Raw genomic sequence first — 18,983 nt, forward strand, 5'->3', positions numbered from 1 at the left:
AATTTTCATCTGTGCTGGGTAGAGAAGGCCGTATTGAGCTCCCAGTGATCTTAAGCGTGGCCTTAGAGCCAGGAAACTCTCTCTTTGCCGCTGTGGCTTTAGCGAACTTTGGTACAAAAAGAATGCTTTTACCCTGGTATTGTATGGGCGATTTACTTTTTGTGGCAGCTAGTATGAGCAGTGTTTGAGGGTAGTGCAGTAGCTTAAAAATAATAGGCTACGGGTGTGGAGAGTTGCGCAGGGGTCACGCTGGAGCCCTGTGTGCCCTTTCGATTTCAAAGGGTTTGTCAAACTGTATTTTTAAGCACTTTGGGATAAGCTTCAGTAAAAAGGCCACTACATCTGGGCCCTCCGCTCTTTCAGGAATCCCCAGTATGCGTAGGTTGTTTCACCGGTTTCTGTTAGAAAGATCTTCAATTTGTCTGCATGCGTTCCATCTCTCTATTGCCTGTAGGTAGCGATGCAGTAGGGAGCAAAAGGGAAGACATTTGCGCTTCAACAGCCTCTAACCTGTTCTGGAACTGCGTCATTTGCTGAGTTACGGCTTGTAGGTCGTTTCAAATCGCTGCTGTAGCGTCATTGTTCAGTTGTAGCATATCTTTTAGTTGTTTTAGCTCGATTAAGATGAGATCCGCTAACGCCATTGTTTGACATGGTGCCTTTTTCTGGGGTAGGCGGATCTTGTTTGGCGCGCTTAGACCCCGATACTGCAGCAAATGCTGCTTCTATTTTCCCGGATTTGGGGGGTAGACATCCTCAGCAATCAGGTATCGCTGTCTCCAGTGGGAAAATCTGTGCTCCAGTGGGTTTATTTAAGTAGATTCTGTGCGGTCTGGCAGAGCTCCGCAGTTAGGCAGCCATCTTATGCGCTGCTCAAGAGCGCCCCCCCAACAAACTTAACTAACCTCAATCTTGCCCTAAACACCACAAAAACAGAGCTACTTCTCATTTCCCCAGACCACCACAACCTCCTCCCCCCTGACCAGCCCTCTCCCTTTCCCCAGCACATCAGGGATTTAGGCGTCTCTCTGGACAACCACTTGAACTTAAAAAGATTTATCAATAACATCACTAAAGATTGCTTCTACAAACTGCAGGTCCTCAAGAAACGTAGACCCCCTCCTCCATCACCATGTCTTCCGAACTGTCCTCCAAGCTACTATATTCAGCAAGATTGATTACTGTAACTCCTTACTGTTAGGCCTTCCCGCAATTTCCATCAAACCTCTCCAAATGCTGCAAAACGCAGCAGCTAGAATCCTCACCAACTCCCACAGAATAGATCACATGACTCCAATCCTCAGAGATCTCCATTGGCTTCCAATACCTGCCAGAATACTTCACAAGACCCTCACAATCATCACAAAAGGTTACATAACCAGAATATTAATTGTCTTAAAGACTCTCTGCACTATCACACTTCCAACAGACCAACCAGAGCTGCCTACAAAGGAGTCCTATCTTTACCCTCTCACAAACTTACTCACCATATCTCCACTAAAGATCGTGCCTTTTCCATAGCGGGTCCTACATTATGGAACTCAATGCCACCCGAACTATGCCAAGAACACTGCACAAAAACTTAAAAAAAAAAAAAACTAAACTAAAAACTTGGCTATTTAAAAGGGCATATATAGAATAACACCTCCTTCCACCCTCTCCCTAAAAAGCATCCTCCCCTCTCCTCCCTCTCCCCCCCAAAAAAAAAAAAACTTCAGACTCTAATCTATTTAACATTTAGTTAATTTCTTGAATTGTAGTTGCAATACAGAATCTTGTAAATAGTTATTTCATTTTTAACCTATCTAGCTGCCCTTTTCAAGTCCTCTGGACCCTTTATACTTCCTCTACGTTCCCATCTTGTTCCTTCACCTCCCTGTTACATGTAACTTTATTTTTCACTTTCTAAATTATGTTTTTTATTAATCCTGTTATATGTAAACCGATGCGATATGCAAATGAATGTCAATTATATAAAAGTTTTAAATAAATAAAATAAAAATAAGTAAGCGTGCACGAGTAAATATATGCATGTAAAAAATAGGATGGTCAGTAGCATTCTTGGGCGGGGCCAATATTTATGCATGTAAGTTATTTCATAAGAGATTTAGCATGTAGATTTAGGTATATTTACACCTATTTAACTGGAGTAATTTAAGTGTCTTAAAAGTAAAGGGGGTTCTGGGTTAAATGGGGGAGTTGAGACCAAAGAGCCGGGAGGGTCTTAATGAGTTGGAATGAGTAAACTGGTAGACTAATTAGTGACGCTGCTAATTTCATTGCTGTGCACATGTTCGAAAATCTTCTGACATACGTGGGGGGGGGGGGGGAGGGGATTGGGTGGGGGAGACAAATGTGTGTAAATTATGCAAATAGTTAGAAGTAAAAATATGTGGGTATATTAGTTCTGTACCACTTACCTGGCTAGGTCTGAAAAGTACTACTTCTCCAGGTAAGTGCTATCCGGATAAGTAGCACTTCTCTGATTTATTCTGTTGTTTGCTTAGTCAGGTAAGTAGTACTTTTAAGCTCCTACTTAGCTGGATAAATCAGAACTTATCCCGATAAGTGCAATATGCATTTGCATGTGTTTTTACATACACATGCAGGTTGCTGGGTACGTTTGTGCATATTTTATGACCTGCATATCATATATGTGCAAGTTATAAAATGTAGGAGTAGATTTTCGTGCCCAGCTGTTTTAAAGTTATCCTCCCTATGTATGCTTACGCATGTAAAACCTATTAAGTCAATGGCATATATTGTATTATAGCAATCAAAAGTTCACTTACATTTTACATGTGGTAAAACCCAGTTTTAAGCATGTAAATCCTTTTGAAATTGACCCCCTTAAAATGCATTTGTGCATGTAAAATCCAGGTTTAAATGTGAAAATCCTTTTGATTTACTGTTTTGATTTGTTACTGTTTTTATTTATATTTTACTAGTTTTATGGTTTTTATATATATTAGGTAAAATGAAATGAGCAGCAATCCCAAATTTCCTATGGAGATGCTACTATTTCTGTATAATGAAATACACTTCACAAAAAATATATAAAATAATTAGTTCCTGATGGCAGCATCAATTTTAATTCCTATTTTGGAGAAATCTTAGGTCTCTAGAAGCAAGTATGTAAACTGCTGACATCAAAACTAAACACTCATGGAAAACAACAACAGTACATTTTATGTTTGTATGAAAATGTTTTTTCTATTTTTTCATTTTCTGTTTTATTTAGTCAGATGGATATCTGGTCATGAGTATGTTTGTTTTTTCACTCCCACTATCAGTGTTTTTCAGTAAAGTAGTTGTTTGAGAAGATTTTGAATAATTGTGATCTCATAGCATCCAGAATTAAAAGTAGCAATATACTAAAATCATAAAATATTCCTTGCTGGGTCAGATCAAGGTCAGCATCCTGTTTTTGAAAGTGTCCCGTTTGGGTCACACCTAGCGATAGCAGTTGCTATTCCCTGTTTACCTGACTAATAATGTTTTAGGAACTTATCCTCTAGGAATGTGTCCAAACTTTTTTTGCCTCCCTCCCATGCTAGTCGTCTTGACCATGTTCTCTGGCAACAGATTCCACAGCTTGATTGTGCATTGAGTGGAAAAAGTACTTTCTACTTTTAAGTGCTGCTTGTTAGTTTCAGGGCATCCCCTTCTTTTTTGTATTTAATAGGGTAAAGAACTGTTCTTTATTTACCCATTCTACCCAACTCATGATTTTATAAACTTGTATCATGTCCCCTCTCAGCTGTCTCTTTTTCATCTTAAAAGCCTAATCTATGTAGCCTTTCTTTGTAGACATCTTTTATTGTTTTTATTGCCCTTCTCTGCATTTGTTTTTCTAGTTCTGTTATGTCTTTTTTGAGTTGGGGAGTCCAGAATTGCACTCAGTTCTCAAGGGTGGTTGCACCATGGATTGACAGAGAGGCAGTATGATATATTCAGTTTTATTCTCCATTCCTTTTCAGATCATTCCTAACATTGTGCTCAGGATTACAGTGTATTGTCCACAAGAACTCCTAAATCCTTTTTGGAGTGGTGGGATTATTTTTCCTAAGTGCATCACTTAATACTTTTCCACATTTAATCTCATTTCTCATTCACATGTTCAGTCTCCTAGTCTTGCAATGTCCTTCTACAAATTCCTCACTCATTTATGATAGAATATACAGTACAGTTGGACTTGAGATATCTGAACCATAACAGTTTATATATTTTGATTTCAGAAATCGAAAAACTTCAAAAAGAGGATGAAAAAAACGATGAAAAATACATTGATGTTGTTGTTAATAAAAATATGAAGTTGTCACAGAAAGTTTTAATACCAGTGAAACAATTCCCTAAGGTAAGTGAAATTTTTCATTATTGGAAACGTAGGGAGGATAATTTTATAACTGCACATTTGAGAAAGTCTGTGTGTACTTTAAGTGCAGACTTTATCCCAAATTTTGAAAGTGAAAGTATGTGCATAAGATTGCCTTGAAAATGTGTGGGTAATTGGCCTGGGATGTACACAGGTTAATTCTGTTACACCTCTTCAGGTGGCATAATTTTTGCAGTTTAATTTAAGTACATACTTTATAAAATTCCAAAGTTCCAACTCCTCCCTCATCCACTGTAGAAAATGTAATAAGTATAAACTGCAGTCTGGACTCTGCCTCCCCCCCCTCCCCCGTATCCTACTAGTTCCTACAAGGGAACTAGTAGGATACAGAAATCATCACTTATTTTATCTTACTTATGCGTTCCGATCAGCATAGAAACTCACACTAGTTTGTCTTAGTATAGGTTTATTGTAAGGCATGAAGTTACCAGTATAAACACTAATAATTTAGCAATCAGGGCTAGATTCATCAAACTATGGCATGTGATAGAAAAAGGGACGTGTTTATGGTAATAGCCTATTTATCGCAATGTGTGCTATAGTGGTTAGAGCAGTGGGCTACGAACCAGAAGACCAGGGTTCGAGTCCCGCTGTCGCTCCTTATGACCTTGGGCAAGTCACTTTACCCTCCATTGCCTCAGGTACAAATCTAGATTGTAAGCCCTCTGGGGATAGGGAAATATCTACAGTACCTGAATGTAAACCGATGTAATATCTCAGATCGAATGTCTGTATATAAAAATAAATTAATAAGGTATTACCGCAGAGTGCAATAACTTTTTTGCACTTTGCGGTAATACCGCAATTGTTGCAATTCCTACCTACAACCACTGGGGGGGGGGGGGGGGGAGAGAGAGAGAGCGAGCGCCTAGCTATAAGTAGTTAGGTATTTATACCTCTATAGGAGGCCCACCTAATAATTCGAGGTGATGTTTAGGCAGTTGTGTAGGGGTTAGGGGCCACTTTGTCATGCAGAGTGAGACATATGAACAGAACAGTACACTCTTGTGAAGATTTGATATCCTTCAGAGTGAGGAAACTCACACAAAGATAAGATTTGTACAATGTTTTCTCACAGGACAAGCAGGATGGTAGTCCTCACATATGGGTGACATCACAGGGTGGAGCCCAATCACGGAACACTTCTGTCAAAGTTTCTAGAATTTTGACTGGCACCTACTGGGCATGCCCAGCATGGCACTAAACCTGCAGCCAGCAGGGGTCCCTCTTCAGTCTTCTTTTTTTCCGCGCAGCGCAGCGGGTTAAGGAGCTCCAAAGAGATTCCTGAAAGGAATTTTCCTCATGGAATTACTAAGAATTTTCATACCCCATAGGGGTCCCGCCTTTGAATTTTTGACTCCGCGGTACTCCGGTAAGTGTTTTACCCGGTTTCGATCGATTCCAGTCTAGTTTAGCCCTCGCAGCCTATTGGCTGTCGACCATACCGCGGCTAAATTTTTCAAAGGCCATGGCGTTGGGGTTCCGTCGGTGCCCGGACTGTACTCGCACCATGTCCATTACAGACCCGCATAAAGTCTGTGAAATGTGTCTCTGGTACTAGCATGATGTCCTGACTTGCACAAAATGTGCCTTAATGACACCAAAAGGTTGCAAGGCCAGAATGGAGAAAATGGAACTTTTCTTCCGTTCTCAAACTCCAACACTGACGATTGCATAGACGTCATCTGAACCGGCACTGTCTACGCCAGTATCGGCCACCGGCCGATGATCGTCCAGCGTAGACAACTTCTCGGCCTTCGACTGCCTCTATTCCCCCTCAGGACCGAGGGGATCGTAGAGAGAAGCATCGACACCGCAAGTCTTGGACCATTGTGGAAGGAAAATCTTTGACTTCACCACGTCCGAGACGCCATCGAAGAAACCCCGTCCAGAAAAGGCACCAACCCTTTATCCTAGGACAAGTAGGATGCTAGTCCTCACATATGGGTGACATCGGTAAAGGAGCCCTATACGGAAAAACTTCTGTCAAAGTTTCATAAACTTTTGACTGGCAGCCAGAGTGCCCACTGAGCATGCCCAGCATGCCATGATATTCCCTGCCACAGGGGTCTCCCTTCAGTCTTCTTTTTTCCGCGGAGCCGTTAGCCTCGCGGTTAATTTGGAGTCCTGTGGTGATTTTCTCCACACTCAAAAAGGACGGCTGTCTGACTAAAATGACTTCGGGCTTCAAAAAATGCTCAAATTGTACTAGATCCATGTCCATAACGGACCCACACCAGGAGTGTGTGCTCTGCCTCGGCGGGAACCATGATGTCAAGTCCTGCCCCTCTGCGTCGAGATGACATCGAAGGGACGTCTACTCCGGATGGAGAAGATGGAGCAACTTTTTCAAATCCAGTTGCCCCCTTCAGCATCGACCTCCGCGCAATCGTCTCCGGCCGGGTCGGTTCGCAAGGTCGTTCTCAAGAAACGAGTCCCAGGTGAAGCGGGAGATGGTTCTGTTCCCTCCCCCTCACCATCTTCAAAGGCATCGACGTCAGGCAGTGAAAAGTCGAAGGAAAAGCATCGTAATCGGCACCGAAGGCCGCATGGATCAACCATCGATCCGGTTCCCGCAACACCGTCGATGGAATCGGCTATGTCCTCTAAGAAACCTCGGTTGGATGTGGCGTCTCAGAGGCCTTCGATTCCAGGGCGATCCCCACTGGCATCGGTGCAGGGAACCGTACCTCCCCAGGAACCAGTGGAGGTACCGGCATCGCCATCACCGCCTCCCCCCATAGCTGCTCTGATTCCATCAGCTATGTGGGCGGAACTTGACGGATACATCAGTCAAGTGGTCCTCGATGCGATACTGAGACCAGCGCCATCGACACCGTTGCTTCCATCAATGCCAGTTCCGGCACCACCGGATCTGCTACCCATCTCGATACCGATGTCGCCATCGATCCAGCCACCGATGCCATTGGTGCTGGTTCCGATTCCAGCATCGGTTCCTTCGATGAATCCACCGATGCCGATCCCAGATGTCTCCATATTCGGACCTCTGGATATATTAAATATTTTAATCGATGCTCTTCCTACAAAACCTCAAGATATCGATAAAAATACCATGCCAGAACCCATGCCGGGGCCTTCGGGGATTCCAAGACCTCTACCTCCACAGTCTCCGATGTTTCCATCGATTCCAAAGTCTTTACCATCGATGCCTTCCAGGCCACAGCCTACAGGTCACCCCAGAGACACCTGGTCAGACACAGATACAGATGAGGCGATGCTTTCGGAACCTTTGCCTCCAGAAGACCGTAGAAAATCTCCTCCAGAGGATTTGTCATTCTCCAATTTTGTGAAGGATATGGCGGACACTATCCCATTCCAGCTGCAATCAGAGATAGATTCCAGGCAAAAGACACTTGAAGTTCTAGAATTTGTAGATCTGCCAAAGGAAATCTTGGCTCTGCCAGTGCATGAGGTACTCCAGGAACTCATGTACAGATTATGGGAACATCCTGGCTCCGTTTCATCGGTTAACAAATGATCAGATGCTACTTACCTGGTTCAACCAATCCCAGGTTTCCAAAAGGCTCAGCTACCTCACCAGTCGGTGGTAGTTGAGTCAGCGCAGAAGAAAGCAAAGAGAGTTAAAACACACCCTTCAACACCACCAGGGAAGGATAATAGATTCCTTGATAATCTAGGCCGAAAAGTATTTCAATGATCTATGCTGGTCTCTAGAATTGCTGCTTACCAGCTTTTCATGCATCAATACCAACGTAACCTCTGGAAGCAGGTCCAAGATCTTACCCAGACACTCCCTGAGCAGTTTCAGGATGCTTTCTCTCAGCTGGTGCATAAAGGCCTAGAAGCAGGCAAGCACGAGGTCAGGGCGACATATGATAGCTTTGAAACCGCATCTAGTCTTTCAGCTTCAGGTATCACAGCCCGCCGTTGGGCATGGCTTAAAGCTTCAGACTTGAGACCAGAGGTGCAGGAGAGATTAGCCGACCTTCCTTGTCTCGGAGATAACCTTTTTGGAGACAAAGTGAAGGAAGCTGTTGCCGTCTTAAGAGCACACAGAAACTCTAAAAAAGCTCTCCTTAATTCCTCAGGAGTCTCAACCTTCTTCTAGGAGGCTACCCAGAAGGGATGCAAGACGCCTATATTACCGCCAGAGACGTTACTATCCTCATACTACCTGTGCACATACATCTCGCCCAGGTCAACGTTCTCAGCCTCGACAACAAAGACCATCGAGACCTCAACCACCGCCTCAGACTGCTTCAATGTCAGGGTTTTGAGACACTCTCAGAGAGCAGAAGCCTATCCTTCAATCTGCTCCCACACTTGCCGGTAGGGGGTCGCATTGCTTTCTTTCATCACACCGGGACCTCCATTACCACAGACCAATGGGTACTTTCCATTACAGCGCAAGGGTACCGCTTGGATTTTCTCACTGTACAAAACGAAACTCCGCCCATCTCGTCTTGGACAGTAAACAATCAGTCCACACTTCTGAAAACAGAATTATCCACCCTTCTGAGAGCCAGGGCCATAGAACAAGTTCCCCGGCCTCAGCAGGGCAGAGGATTCTACTCCCGATATTTCCTCATTCCAAAGAAAACCGGAGGCCTATGTCCCATCCTAGACCTCAGAAATCTCAACAAATTTCTCAAAAAAGAGAAATTCAGGATGGTATCATTGGGCACCATGTTACCTCTTCTTCAAAAAGGGGATTGGCTCTGCTCTCTGGATCTTCAAATGCATATGCTCACATTCCCATCTTTCCTCCTCATCGCAAATATCTGCGATTTCTGGTCGACGGCCAACATTTTCAATACCGGGTGCTTCCATTCGGCCTCGCCTCAGCACCACGAGTATTCATAAAGTGCCTAGCGGTGGTGGTAGCACACCTAAACAAGCAAGGAGTGCATGTGTTTCTTATCTAGACGATTGGCTCATCAGGAGTCGAATGAAAGAAGGAGCTCTCAATTCACTCAAGCTCACAATCAACTTACTTCACTCCTTGGGTTTTCTCATCAATTACCAAAAATCCCATTTCACACCATCTCACCTACTACAATTCATCGGTGCAGATTTAAATACCATCATAGCAAAAGCTTTTCTTCCAAGAGACCGTGCCCAGACACTCGTTTTCCTGGCACAATTTCTCCGAACTCAATCCCAGGTCACCGCGCATCAGTGCCTCACCCTCCTCGGTCACATGGCCTCTACAGTTCACGTCACTCCTATGGCCAGACTGACCATGCGACTAATGCAATGGTCTCTCAAAACACAATGGATTCAAGCCATTCAGCCACTGTCTTCTCACATTCAAATAACTCAGGAACTGCGTTCTTCCCTCCTCTGGTGGACATCAATGAACAATTTGCTCAAAGGTCTACCTTTCCAGCAGCCGACGTTGGAAGTCACACTAACTACAGATGCATCCACCTTGGGTTGGGATGCGCACATAGGTCATCTGCAGACCCAAGGGACGTGGACAAAGCGCGAAGCCACGTTTCAGATAAACTTCCTAGAGCTTCGACCTATACGTTATGCGCTGCATGCATTCAAGGACTGCCTTTCACACAAGACTGTTCTCATACAAACAGACAACACAGTAGCCATGTGGTACATCAACAAGCAAGGGGGAACGCCTCGTATCTCCTTTGCCAAGAAGCAGCACAGATCTGGGACTGGGCCCTAGCACATTCAATACTCTTACGGGCCACTTATCTAGCAGGCATTCACAACATAGTAGACGATTGCCTCAGTCGTCAGTTCCAACCACACGAGTGGTCCTTGGATCCAGCGATAGCATCCAGGCTCTTCCAACGTTGGCGTCAACCAACAATAGATCTCTTTGCATCACATTTGAACTACAAAGTGAACACTTATTGCTCCCTGTTCAAGCAGGAGAACAGTTTGTCCAGGGACGCCTTTGCTCGCCATTGGAACTTAGGCCTGCTATACGCGTATCCTCCGATACCGCTCATAACCAAGACACTAGTAAAGCTACAACAGGATAAGGGTTCCATGATACTCATAACCCCGTATTGGCCTCGACAAGTATGGTTTCCCACACTTTTAGACCTCTCAGTCAGGGATCCCATTCGTCTGGGACTAGCTCCCAATCTCATAACTCAGGATCAGGGTCGATTGCGCCCTGACAGCGTGGATGTTGAAAGCTTAATTTTACAACCACTCAATCTTTCAACCCATATCTCTCGAGTACTTATAGCTTCACGTAAGCCCTCCACACGAAAGAACTACGCTTCCAAATGGAAAAGATTTACCTTGTGGTGCAAGCAAAACAATACTGATCCTTTCACTTGCTTCACTTCTTCACTACTAGATTATCTATACTATCTTTCAGAATGTGGTCTCCAGACTTCATCTGTTAGAGTACACTTAAGTGCAATCTCTGCTTACCACAACAAAATGGGAGATACACCTATCTCTACTCAACCTCTCATCAGTAGATTTATGAGAGGTTTAACTCACCTTAAACCACCAATTCGACCCCCAATCACACAATGGGACCTGAACGTGGTATTAACCAGACTCATGCGTTCTCCATTCAAACCCATAGATACCTGTGATCTTAAATTTCTCACATGGAAGACTATCTTCCTCATAGCCATTACATCAGCTAGAAGGATTAGTGAGTTACAAGCGCTTGTCACATACGAACCTTATACAAAGTTTCTACATGACAGAGTGTCCACACCCAAAATTCCTTCCCAAGGTAGTTACGGAATTCCACTTGAATCAATCCATTGTTTTACCCACATTCTTTCCAAGGCCTCATTCTCACCAAGAAGAACGAGCTTTACATACTTTAGACTGTAAGCATGCATTATCCTTCTACTTAAACCGCACTGCAGTCCACAGAAAATCTAATCAACTCTTTGTCTCTTATGATTCAAACAAACCAGGTAAAGCAGTGGGTAAACATACTCTGTCCAACTGGCTAGCAGATTGTATACAGTTTTGCTATGAAAAAGCAGCCCTTCCTCTCCAAGGGCGAGTAAAAGCACATTCAGTAAGAGCAATGTCAACATCAGTAGCGCACTATCGTTCGGTGGCAATACTTGACATATATAAAGCAGCAACATGGAGTTCTCTTCATACCTTTGCAGCTCATTGCTGTTTGGACAAACAAGGATGACCAGATTCAGCCTATGGACAATCTGACTTAAAGAACTTGTTTCCAGTTTAAACCCAACTCCTTCTACAACCAACCTACTATTATCTTTGGCTGACTCAGTTCAACAACAGTACTTCACTGTTGCCTCAACACAAAATGACTCAGCCTCTAGCTTGCTACTCACCCATATGTGAGGACTAACATCCTGCTTGTCCTGGGATAAAGCAAAATTGCTTACCTTGTAATAGGTGTTATCCCAGGACAGCAGGATGTAGTCCTCACGAAACCCACCCGCTACCCCGCGGAGTTGGGTCCGATACGTTTTATTATTTTATTTTTGGCTAACATTACTTGCTACAAAACAGATTGAAGGGAGACCCCTGTGGCAGGGAATATCATGGCATGCTGGGCATGCTCAGTGGGCACTCTGGCTGCCAGTCAAAAGTTTATGAAACTTTGACAGAAGTTTTTCCGTACAGGGCTCCATTACTGATGTCACCCATATGTGAGGACTACATCCTGCTGTCCTGGGATAACACACTATTACACGGTAAGCAATTTTGCTTTCTGAGACCGGGTCACCGAGGCAACCCTCACCCGGACGGGTATTGGGAGCCGCCTTTAACGGTAGTCCCTCCGGTTATGCCTCTGCCGCCTTCTTCCCTTCCGGAGCCAGGGCTACTTGCTCCAGGTCTCCATGAAGAACTGGACTGGATGGTTCAGGAGGCTATTGATAAGGCGCACAGACTCCAAGTTCCTCCGACACCGAAACCGGTGACGATTGTGGAACCGACCACCAATCCGATTCCGGCAGCACTGGCACCGCTGCTCTCGAAGATGGAAGCGCTTATAGCCGCTTTTCCACCAATGGATCCTGGGTCACCGATGGCTCCAGTGCCCTCCCCGCTTACTGTGTCATCAGGAGGGGAAACACCGTTCCGCATTCCTCCATCGAGAGTTCTTCCGATGCCTCAACCATCGATGCTGATGCGCCCATCAGTGCCACCGATCCATCCATCGATGCCCTCGATACCATCGTCCCGTCCTTCTCAGGCTCCTAGAGGGGCAGGTCCTGATCCATATGACACCTGGACCGACGATTCTTCTCAAGACACCGATGACTTGCCATTGTCACCTTCTCCTACTGAAAGCAGGAAGCGTTCTCCTCCAGAGGACCTATCCTTCATAAATTTTGTGAAGGAAATGTCTGAATTGGTTCCCTTCCAATTGCAGACTGAACAAGATGACATACATCAAATGATGGAGCTGTTACAATTCCTGGATGCTCCCAAGGAAATAACCTCCATCCCTATTCATCAGGTTCTTTTGGATCTCCTCAAAAAGAACTCAGAACACCCTGGTTCTGTTGCTCCAGTCAATAGAAAAGCTGATACCACTTATTTGGTCCAGTCAGCCCCAGGATTCCAGAAACCTAGGCTGGATCACTAATCTGTGGTTGTAGAATCTGCCCAAAAAAGAGCAAAAAGATCAAAACCCCACTCTTCCTTTTCCCCTGGTAAGGAACAGAAATTCCTGGATGCCATTGGCCGACGTGTCCTCCAGGGATTGATGCTTATCTCTCGGATCGCCTCCTACCAGCTGTATATGACCCGGTACAAAAGGGTCTTATTCAAGCAGATACAGGACTTTGCAGAGTCCCTGCCACAGCAATTCCAGGAACAACTTCTAACCCTAGTACACAAGGGTTTTGAGGCAGGGAAGCATGAAATAAGATCTTCTTATGATATCTTTGACACCGCTTCCAGGGTATCTGCAACTGCTATTTCGGCAAGAAGATGGGCCTGGCTCAAGTCTTCGGACTTGCGCCCTGAAGTACAAGACAGATTATCTGATCTGCCCTGCATAGGAGACAATCTGTTTGGGGAACAGATTCCGAGGACGGTGGCGGAACTCAAGGACCATCATGAGACCCTTTGCCAGCTCTCTGATGCCCTCTAAGTATTCCTCCAAACAGCCTTTCAGAAAGGATACTAAAAAGTCATTCTTCCATCCAACGAAGTCCTATCCACCACAGTCTAGGCCTCGTTCCACGAGACCTTTCCAAAAGGCCCAGTCTCGTCAACCTCGTAAACAAAAGCCGCAAGCAGCTCCTCAGCCGGGACCTGCTTTCGGTTTTTGACTCCTGCATAGAGAGCAGCAGCCAGTTTCCACTGCCTCAGATACCAGTGGGAGGTCGATCATGCCATTTCAACAACAGGTAGCACACAATTACCTCAGACCAGTGGGTCCTTACCATAATCTCTCAAGGTTATCACCTGAACTTTCTCTCCATTCCACCAGAATCTCCACCTCTACTGGCGTGGAGAACATCCGACCACTCACCACTCCTGGAGCAGGAGGTCTCCCTCCTCCTCCAGTCCAGAGCAATAGAACCAGTACCTTACTCTCAACAAGGCCTAGGATTCTATTCCCGGTACTTTCTAATCCCCAAAAAGTCGGGCGGTGTTTGTTCAATTCTGTATAAATTTGTACCCTAATATAGCACTGTCCTTACACCAGGTCTCTGAGATGTCTATCTTATCATTCACTGTTATACATATCATTCACTGTTATACATTCTAACTCTCCTACCTTAGACTTCTGTCATTGGCATATAGACATTTCAAAGTGTGTTTTGTTTGTATTAACAATCTTTTTTTTTGGTTGATATGGATAATTTGAAATTCTTTAGCTCGGGAGATTCTTTACTGATAGGCACATGGGCTACTTTTGCTTTTATTGGAAACCTCTCTGTTGGGATGCCCTAACTCTCCTCTTTCATTAGTATCCTTCAAAGATACGTTCCTCCGAACCATGCACTACTGTGACTGTTTCCCCCCTTGTTCTAGTTTAAAAGCTGCTCTATCTCCTTTTTGAAAGTTAGTGCCAGCAGCCTGATTCCATTCTGGTTAAGGTTGGAGCCTGTCCTTTTGAAAAAGTGTCCCCCTTCCACAAAAGTTTTCCCAGTTCCTAACATAACTGAATCCCTCTTCCCTGCACCATAGTCTCATCCATGCATTGAGACTCCGGAACTCTGCCTGCCTCTGGGGACCTGCACATGGAACAGGGAATATTTCAGAGAATGCCACCCTAGAGGTCCTAGATTTCAGCTTTCTACCTAAAATCCTAAATTTGGCTTGTAGAGCCTCTCTCCACATTTTCCTATGGCGTTTGTGCCCACATGTACCATGACAGCTGGCTCTTCCCCAGCAATGTCTATAATCATATCTAGGTGACGCATGAGGTCCGCCACCTTTGCACCAGGCAGGCAAGTTACCAGGCAGTCCTCACGTCCACCAACCACTCAGCTATCTGACAGAAATTTTCAGGGCGGCAGAAGCCATCTTCCTATTTCTTGTATATAAAGATACTTTAGAGCACATCTTGATTTAAAATTCAACCAATCAGGAGTTATATTCAAACTACTTTCACAAAGAATGGCTGGAAAAAACAATAAAACGTTTCTGGTGTACATTGAGGTCTTTCATAAAATCTGCTCCACCTTTAAACTCATTAATAAATGCCTCTTCAAACTTAAAACTATTTCGTTTACAAAAATAAAGACCATTCTAAATCTGAAGAAGTTATAGGTGGGCCTGTGCTTCCTGGCCAGAGCCTACCCTTAACTGACGCACCTCCCCCCTCCCCCATGAAGGACGGTGGCATGACGGAAAGGGGGGGGAGAGGCATGCGGCAATGCGGCGGGAGTATCTGGGCGCAATTGGGCCCACCCTCCCAAGCGCGATGACGTGGTGCTAAGCAACGCCCTGGGTGTAGGCGCCTAGAGAGAGTGTTGGCGACGCAGGCCGATGATGTCATCGGCCCTTTAAAGGGCTGCGACGGAGGCCCGAGATCCCCTTCTTTTCATCGTGTGCCGGAAAAAAGGCAGCACGTTGGCTGCGGACAGGAGCCAGTGCTCGTGGCAGCAGAGGGCCCGGTACACAGAGTGGCAAGTGCAGCGTGATCGCTGCAACAAATTTATATTAGAAAAGAGAGAAAAAAATTAATTGCCTAAGCGGGCCTTGGGGGGGGGGGGCATGCGGCCGGGAACCCAACTTTTTGGGTAGGTAATTAGTACAGCCGCCCTGCACCCAGAATGGGGGGAGGGGTGCAGAGGCATCTTCAGATTAAAAAAAAAAAAAAAGGGGGTATCTTGTGGTGAGCCTACAGGGGTAGGAGTCGGCTATGCCTCAGGTATCCACCGGCAGAAAGGCGCGCTGAGGACGTGGCTCCGAGCCCAGCATCTGAGGCAGATAGCCTTTGGCGAGCCCTGATCCAGCAGACAAGGTTTAAAAAAAAAAAAAAGGGGGAGGGGTGTGCACAGGAAAGGTTTGAAGTCCCGGTTCAATGCCCTCACGTGGAGAGTTGGTTGATATATAGATATTGAATGGATAGTTCTACATGATAAGGGGAACTTGACTGACTCCCCCCCCACCCCCCAGTGTAAAAAAAAAAAAAAGAGAGAAAAAATAAAGAAACACTGTGGGTTAAGGGAGTAGCCTAGTGATCAGAGTGGCGGGCTGCAGGTCGGTTCCCCTTGGGACCTTGGGCCGGTTACTTTGCCTTGGACTGAGCGGATAGCTGGGGAGAGGTTAACAGGGGTGTTGCCCCTGGTTCCCAGCCTATAGCTGGATCGGCATGTTGGGTCCAGACAGCGGCACGGGCTGGCTTGGTGGCTCGGGTGGTGGGTGCTGTGCAGTCGCAAGAGCCACGACAGAGGCAGAGCAGACAGGATGCAAATGGCGATGGGAATAAACACCAAAGAAGGACAAAAGGCACCCGGAAGCAACAAAACCATGCCGACAGCCCATGGGGGTGGGAACCTTAAACAAGCGAGGCAGTCAGCGGTCAGCATGGCTACGGAGACAAGGACAGATGAGGCCATGGTGTTAGGGCTGCAGCAGCACACCTCTGAAAGGGCGACGGCTCCTGACACATCACACCAGAGCATTCTCAGAGGCTCACAGCTGCAGGCCAGCAGGAGCGAGTATCAAAGGCCTACCAGCATCAATGGGTACCCTCGTCCATCGCACAGTGAGAAATACTATTCTTCAAGTGGGATGCAAGGACAACTCGGATACAGCAGCCACACAATCCCTTCATGGCAGAACACGGACATGGGGGACACAGCGCTCACTGCCCATTCCCAGGACGGAACTAGACAAGGGAGGCCATGGGATTGTGTGCTGTATAGTGTAATGAGCAGCCAACACTTCTACCAGCCACCTTGGTTGGCCTGGCCAGCACCGCCACAAGGAGCCTTTGCTAATTAAGAAGGACGGAAGGTGCAGCGAGCAGCAGCAATGGCTAACGAAAATGGCCAAGAATTCGGGAAGGAGATAATGAAAAAGGCATATCGGAGGCCCATACTAGTGTACCATCATCATCTTTGGGCGGAGCTGATGGTTCAGGGACACAGAGCGACAAGCAGGGCAGCACGAGAATTGAAACACAGAAGAAAGACCAGCCAAGCAGGGCAACCATCACAGACAGGATAGCAATGCTGGTGAGTTGGGGGATAACGACGGGGGGAGCGGACAGAAGATGGGCTCCATGGGTGCGGAAACCAGCACGGTGCCAACTGGGAAAGTGCAAGATGAAGCGCAAGCACAGGACAAGTTCCAGCTTGGACAGTTCTTCTACATCATCGTCAGATTTTCCAGGGGGCAGTGACCAGCAAGCTGCAATCAAGACACTGGAAAAGGAGTCCAGGGGCCCACCCGCTCTCACCACCTTATCAGAACTATGGGAGGGCGTGCCCAAGCAAATGTGAAAGAGAAATTAAAAAAAAAAATACATAGATATATATTTACTATTCTAATGGGCGACGCAGATTGGAGGACAGGAAGAAATCAAAGGACGGACTGGCAACAACAGAAAAGGAGATGAGCATTTAAAAGATCATCATGAACTGGATAAAGGCTTTCCTGTACATGACAAGCGTGGTGGGACATTGGGACCCTTCACAATATGGACCTCTGTTAAGCTATGCAGTCAACATCCTGCAAGCGTACCAAGAGCATGAAGGTTGGGCATGGCTCAACTATGATGAACAATTCCGGGGTAAAATGGAAGAAAATTGGTTCATGGCTTAAGATACTCGAGATGTCAGCCTTTGAATGCAGCAGATGACACGCAAAACGGTGGATCAAGGAATACGTTCAAGAAATCTAAGCAGGTAATCCCCCAGCAGGCATTCATTCAGGCAGGCTCAGTCACAAGGCAACACATGCTGGAGTTATAAGCAACCAAAAACAAAAAAGCACAATGTTTCCTGAGGGATATAAATCATCAATGTCCAAAAACATGATATCACCTCAATATAAATTTTCAAAAAATTATAATATATTTTGCAGTGATGAGAAAAAATTCTCTAAATCGATTCAAATCAATTCAATATGATCTATGGCAGGGGTCGGGAACCCATGGCTCGCGAGCCAGATATGGCTCTTTTGAGGGCTGCATCTGGCTCGCAGACAAGTGTCGCCATACTTCGCGGTTCCCCGCTGACCCAGCTGCTCCCCGGTCCTCCGCCGCCCGGGCTTAAAATGCTGTCAGCCCGGGCGGAACGCGGCAGGACAGCTGGAGTCAGCGGCACCGGCGTGCTCTCTTCTCCCCCCCCCCCGCGGCCCGGAAGAGGAAGTGGAGAGCATCGGGTGCCTGCGCGGGAAGAAGAGACCACACTAGCGTGGTCTCTTCTTCCGCGCAGGCACCCGATGCTCACCACTTCCTCTTCCGGGCCGCGGGGGGGAGGAGAAGAGAGCACGCTGACTGGAGTCATCCGGGTGCCTGCGCGGGAGTCATCGGGTGTCAGCCGGGTGCCAGCGCTGGAGTCATCGGGTGCCTGCGCGGGTCTTCCCGCGCAGGCACCCGATGCTCTCCACTTCCTCTTCCGGGCCGCGGGAAGAAGAGAGCACGCCGGTGCTCTCTTCTTCCCGCGGCCCGGAAGAGGAAGTGGAGAGCATCGGGTGCCTGCGCGGGAAGACCCGCGCAGGCACGCTAGTGTCCGACGGGAAGAAGACTGCAGCGCGGCTCGGAGGAAAATGAAAATCTTCAACCGCGGCCGATGGGACTCCGCCTTCGCCTCCGCGAGGGCTGAAAATGAAGGAGGTTAGCGTTGGGAGGTGGCTGCTGCTGCCGCGAGTTCCGGGGGGGGAAGGGGGAGATAGAGAGTGAATGAATGAGCGAGCAAGCATGTGTGTTTGAGATCCTGTGTGTGTGAGTGAGAGATTGCATGTATGTGAATGATTGAGAGCCTGTATATGTGAAAGAGAGTATGTCTGTGATTGAGATCCTGCCTGTGAGAGAGAGAGCATGAATGTAAGTTTACCATTGGGAACCTGTATGTGTAAGTTTGTAATTGAAAACCTGTTTGTTTGAAAGAGTATGTGTGTATGATTGAGATCCTTTGTGTGTGAGAGAGATCATGTGTATGTATGATTAAGAGCCTGTGTGTATAAGTAAGAGAGAGATCAT

General features: G+C 46.3%; 1 protein-coding gene across 3 annotated transcripts in view; it reads left to right on the top strand.

The window, feature by feature from the left end:
* The window catches only part of KHDRBS3 (KH RNA binding domain containing, signal transduction associated 3), a 738,992-nt gene that overhangs the window by 139,516 nt on the left and 580,493 nt on the right, over nucleotides 1–18,983 (top strand). For all 3 annotated transcript variants that reach the window (XR_003854946.1, XR_003854947.1, XM_029592068.1), the window contains exon 2: nucleotides 4,239–4,357. Coding sequence is in view for 1 of the 3 variants with exons in the window: in XM_029592068.1 (XP_029447928.1) it covers nucleotides 4,239–4,357 (119 nt within the window). In the remaining 2 variants the exon portion in view is untranslated. The remainder of the gene's footprint in view (nucleotides 1–4,238; nucleotides 4,358–18,983) is intronic.

This window comes from Rhinatrema bivittatum, chromosome 2 (assembly GCF_901001135.1).
Source record: "Rhinatrema bivittatum chromosome 2, aRhiBiv1.1, whole genome shotgun sequence".
Classification (NCBI taxonomy): domain Eukaryota; kingdom Metazoa; phylum Chordata; class Amphibia; order Gymnophiona; family Rhinatrematidae; genus Rhinatrema; species Rhinatrema bivittatum.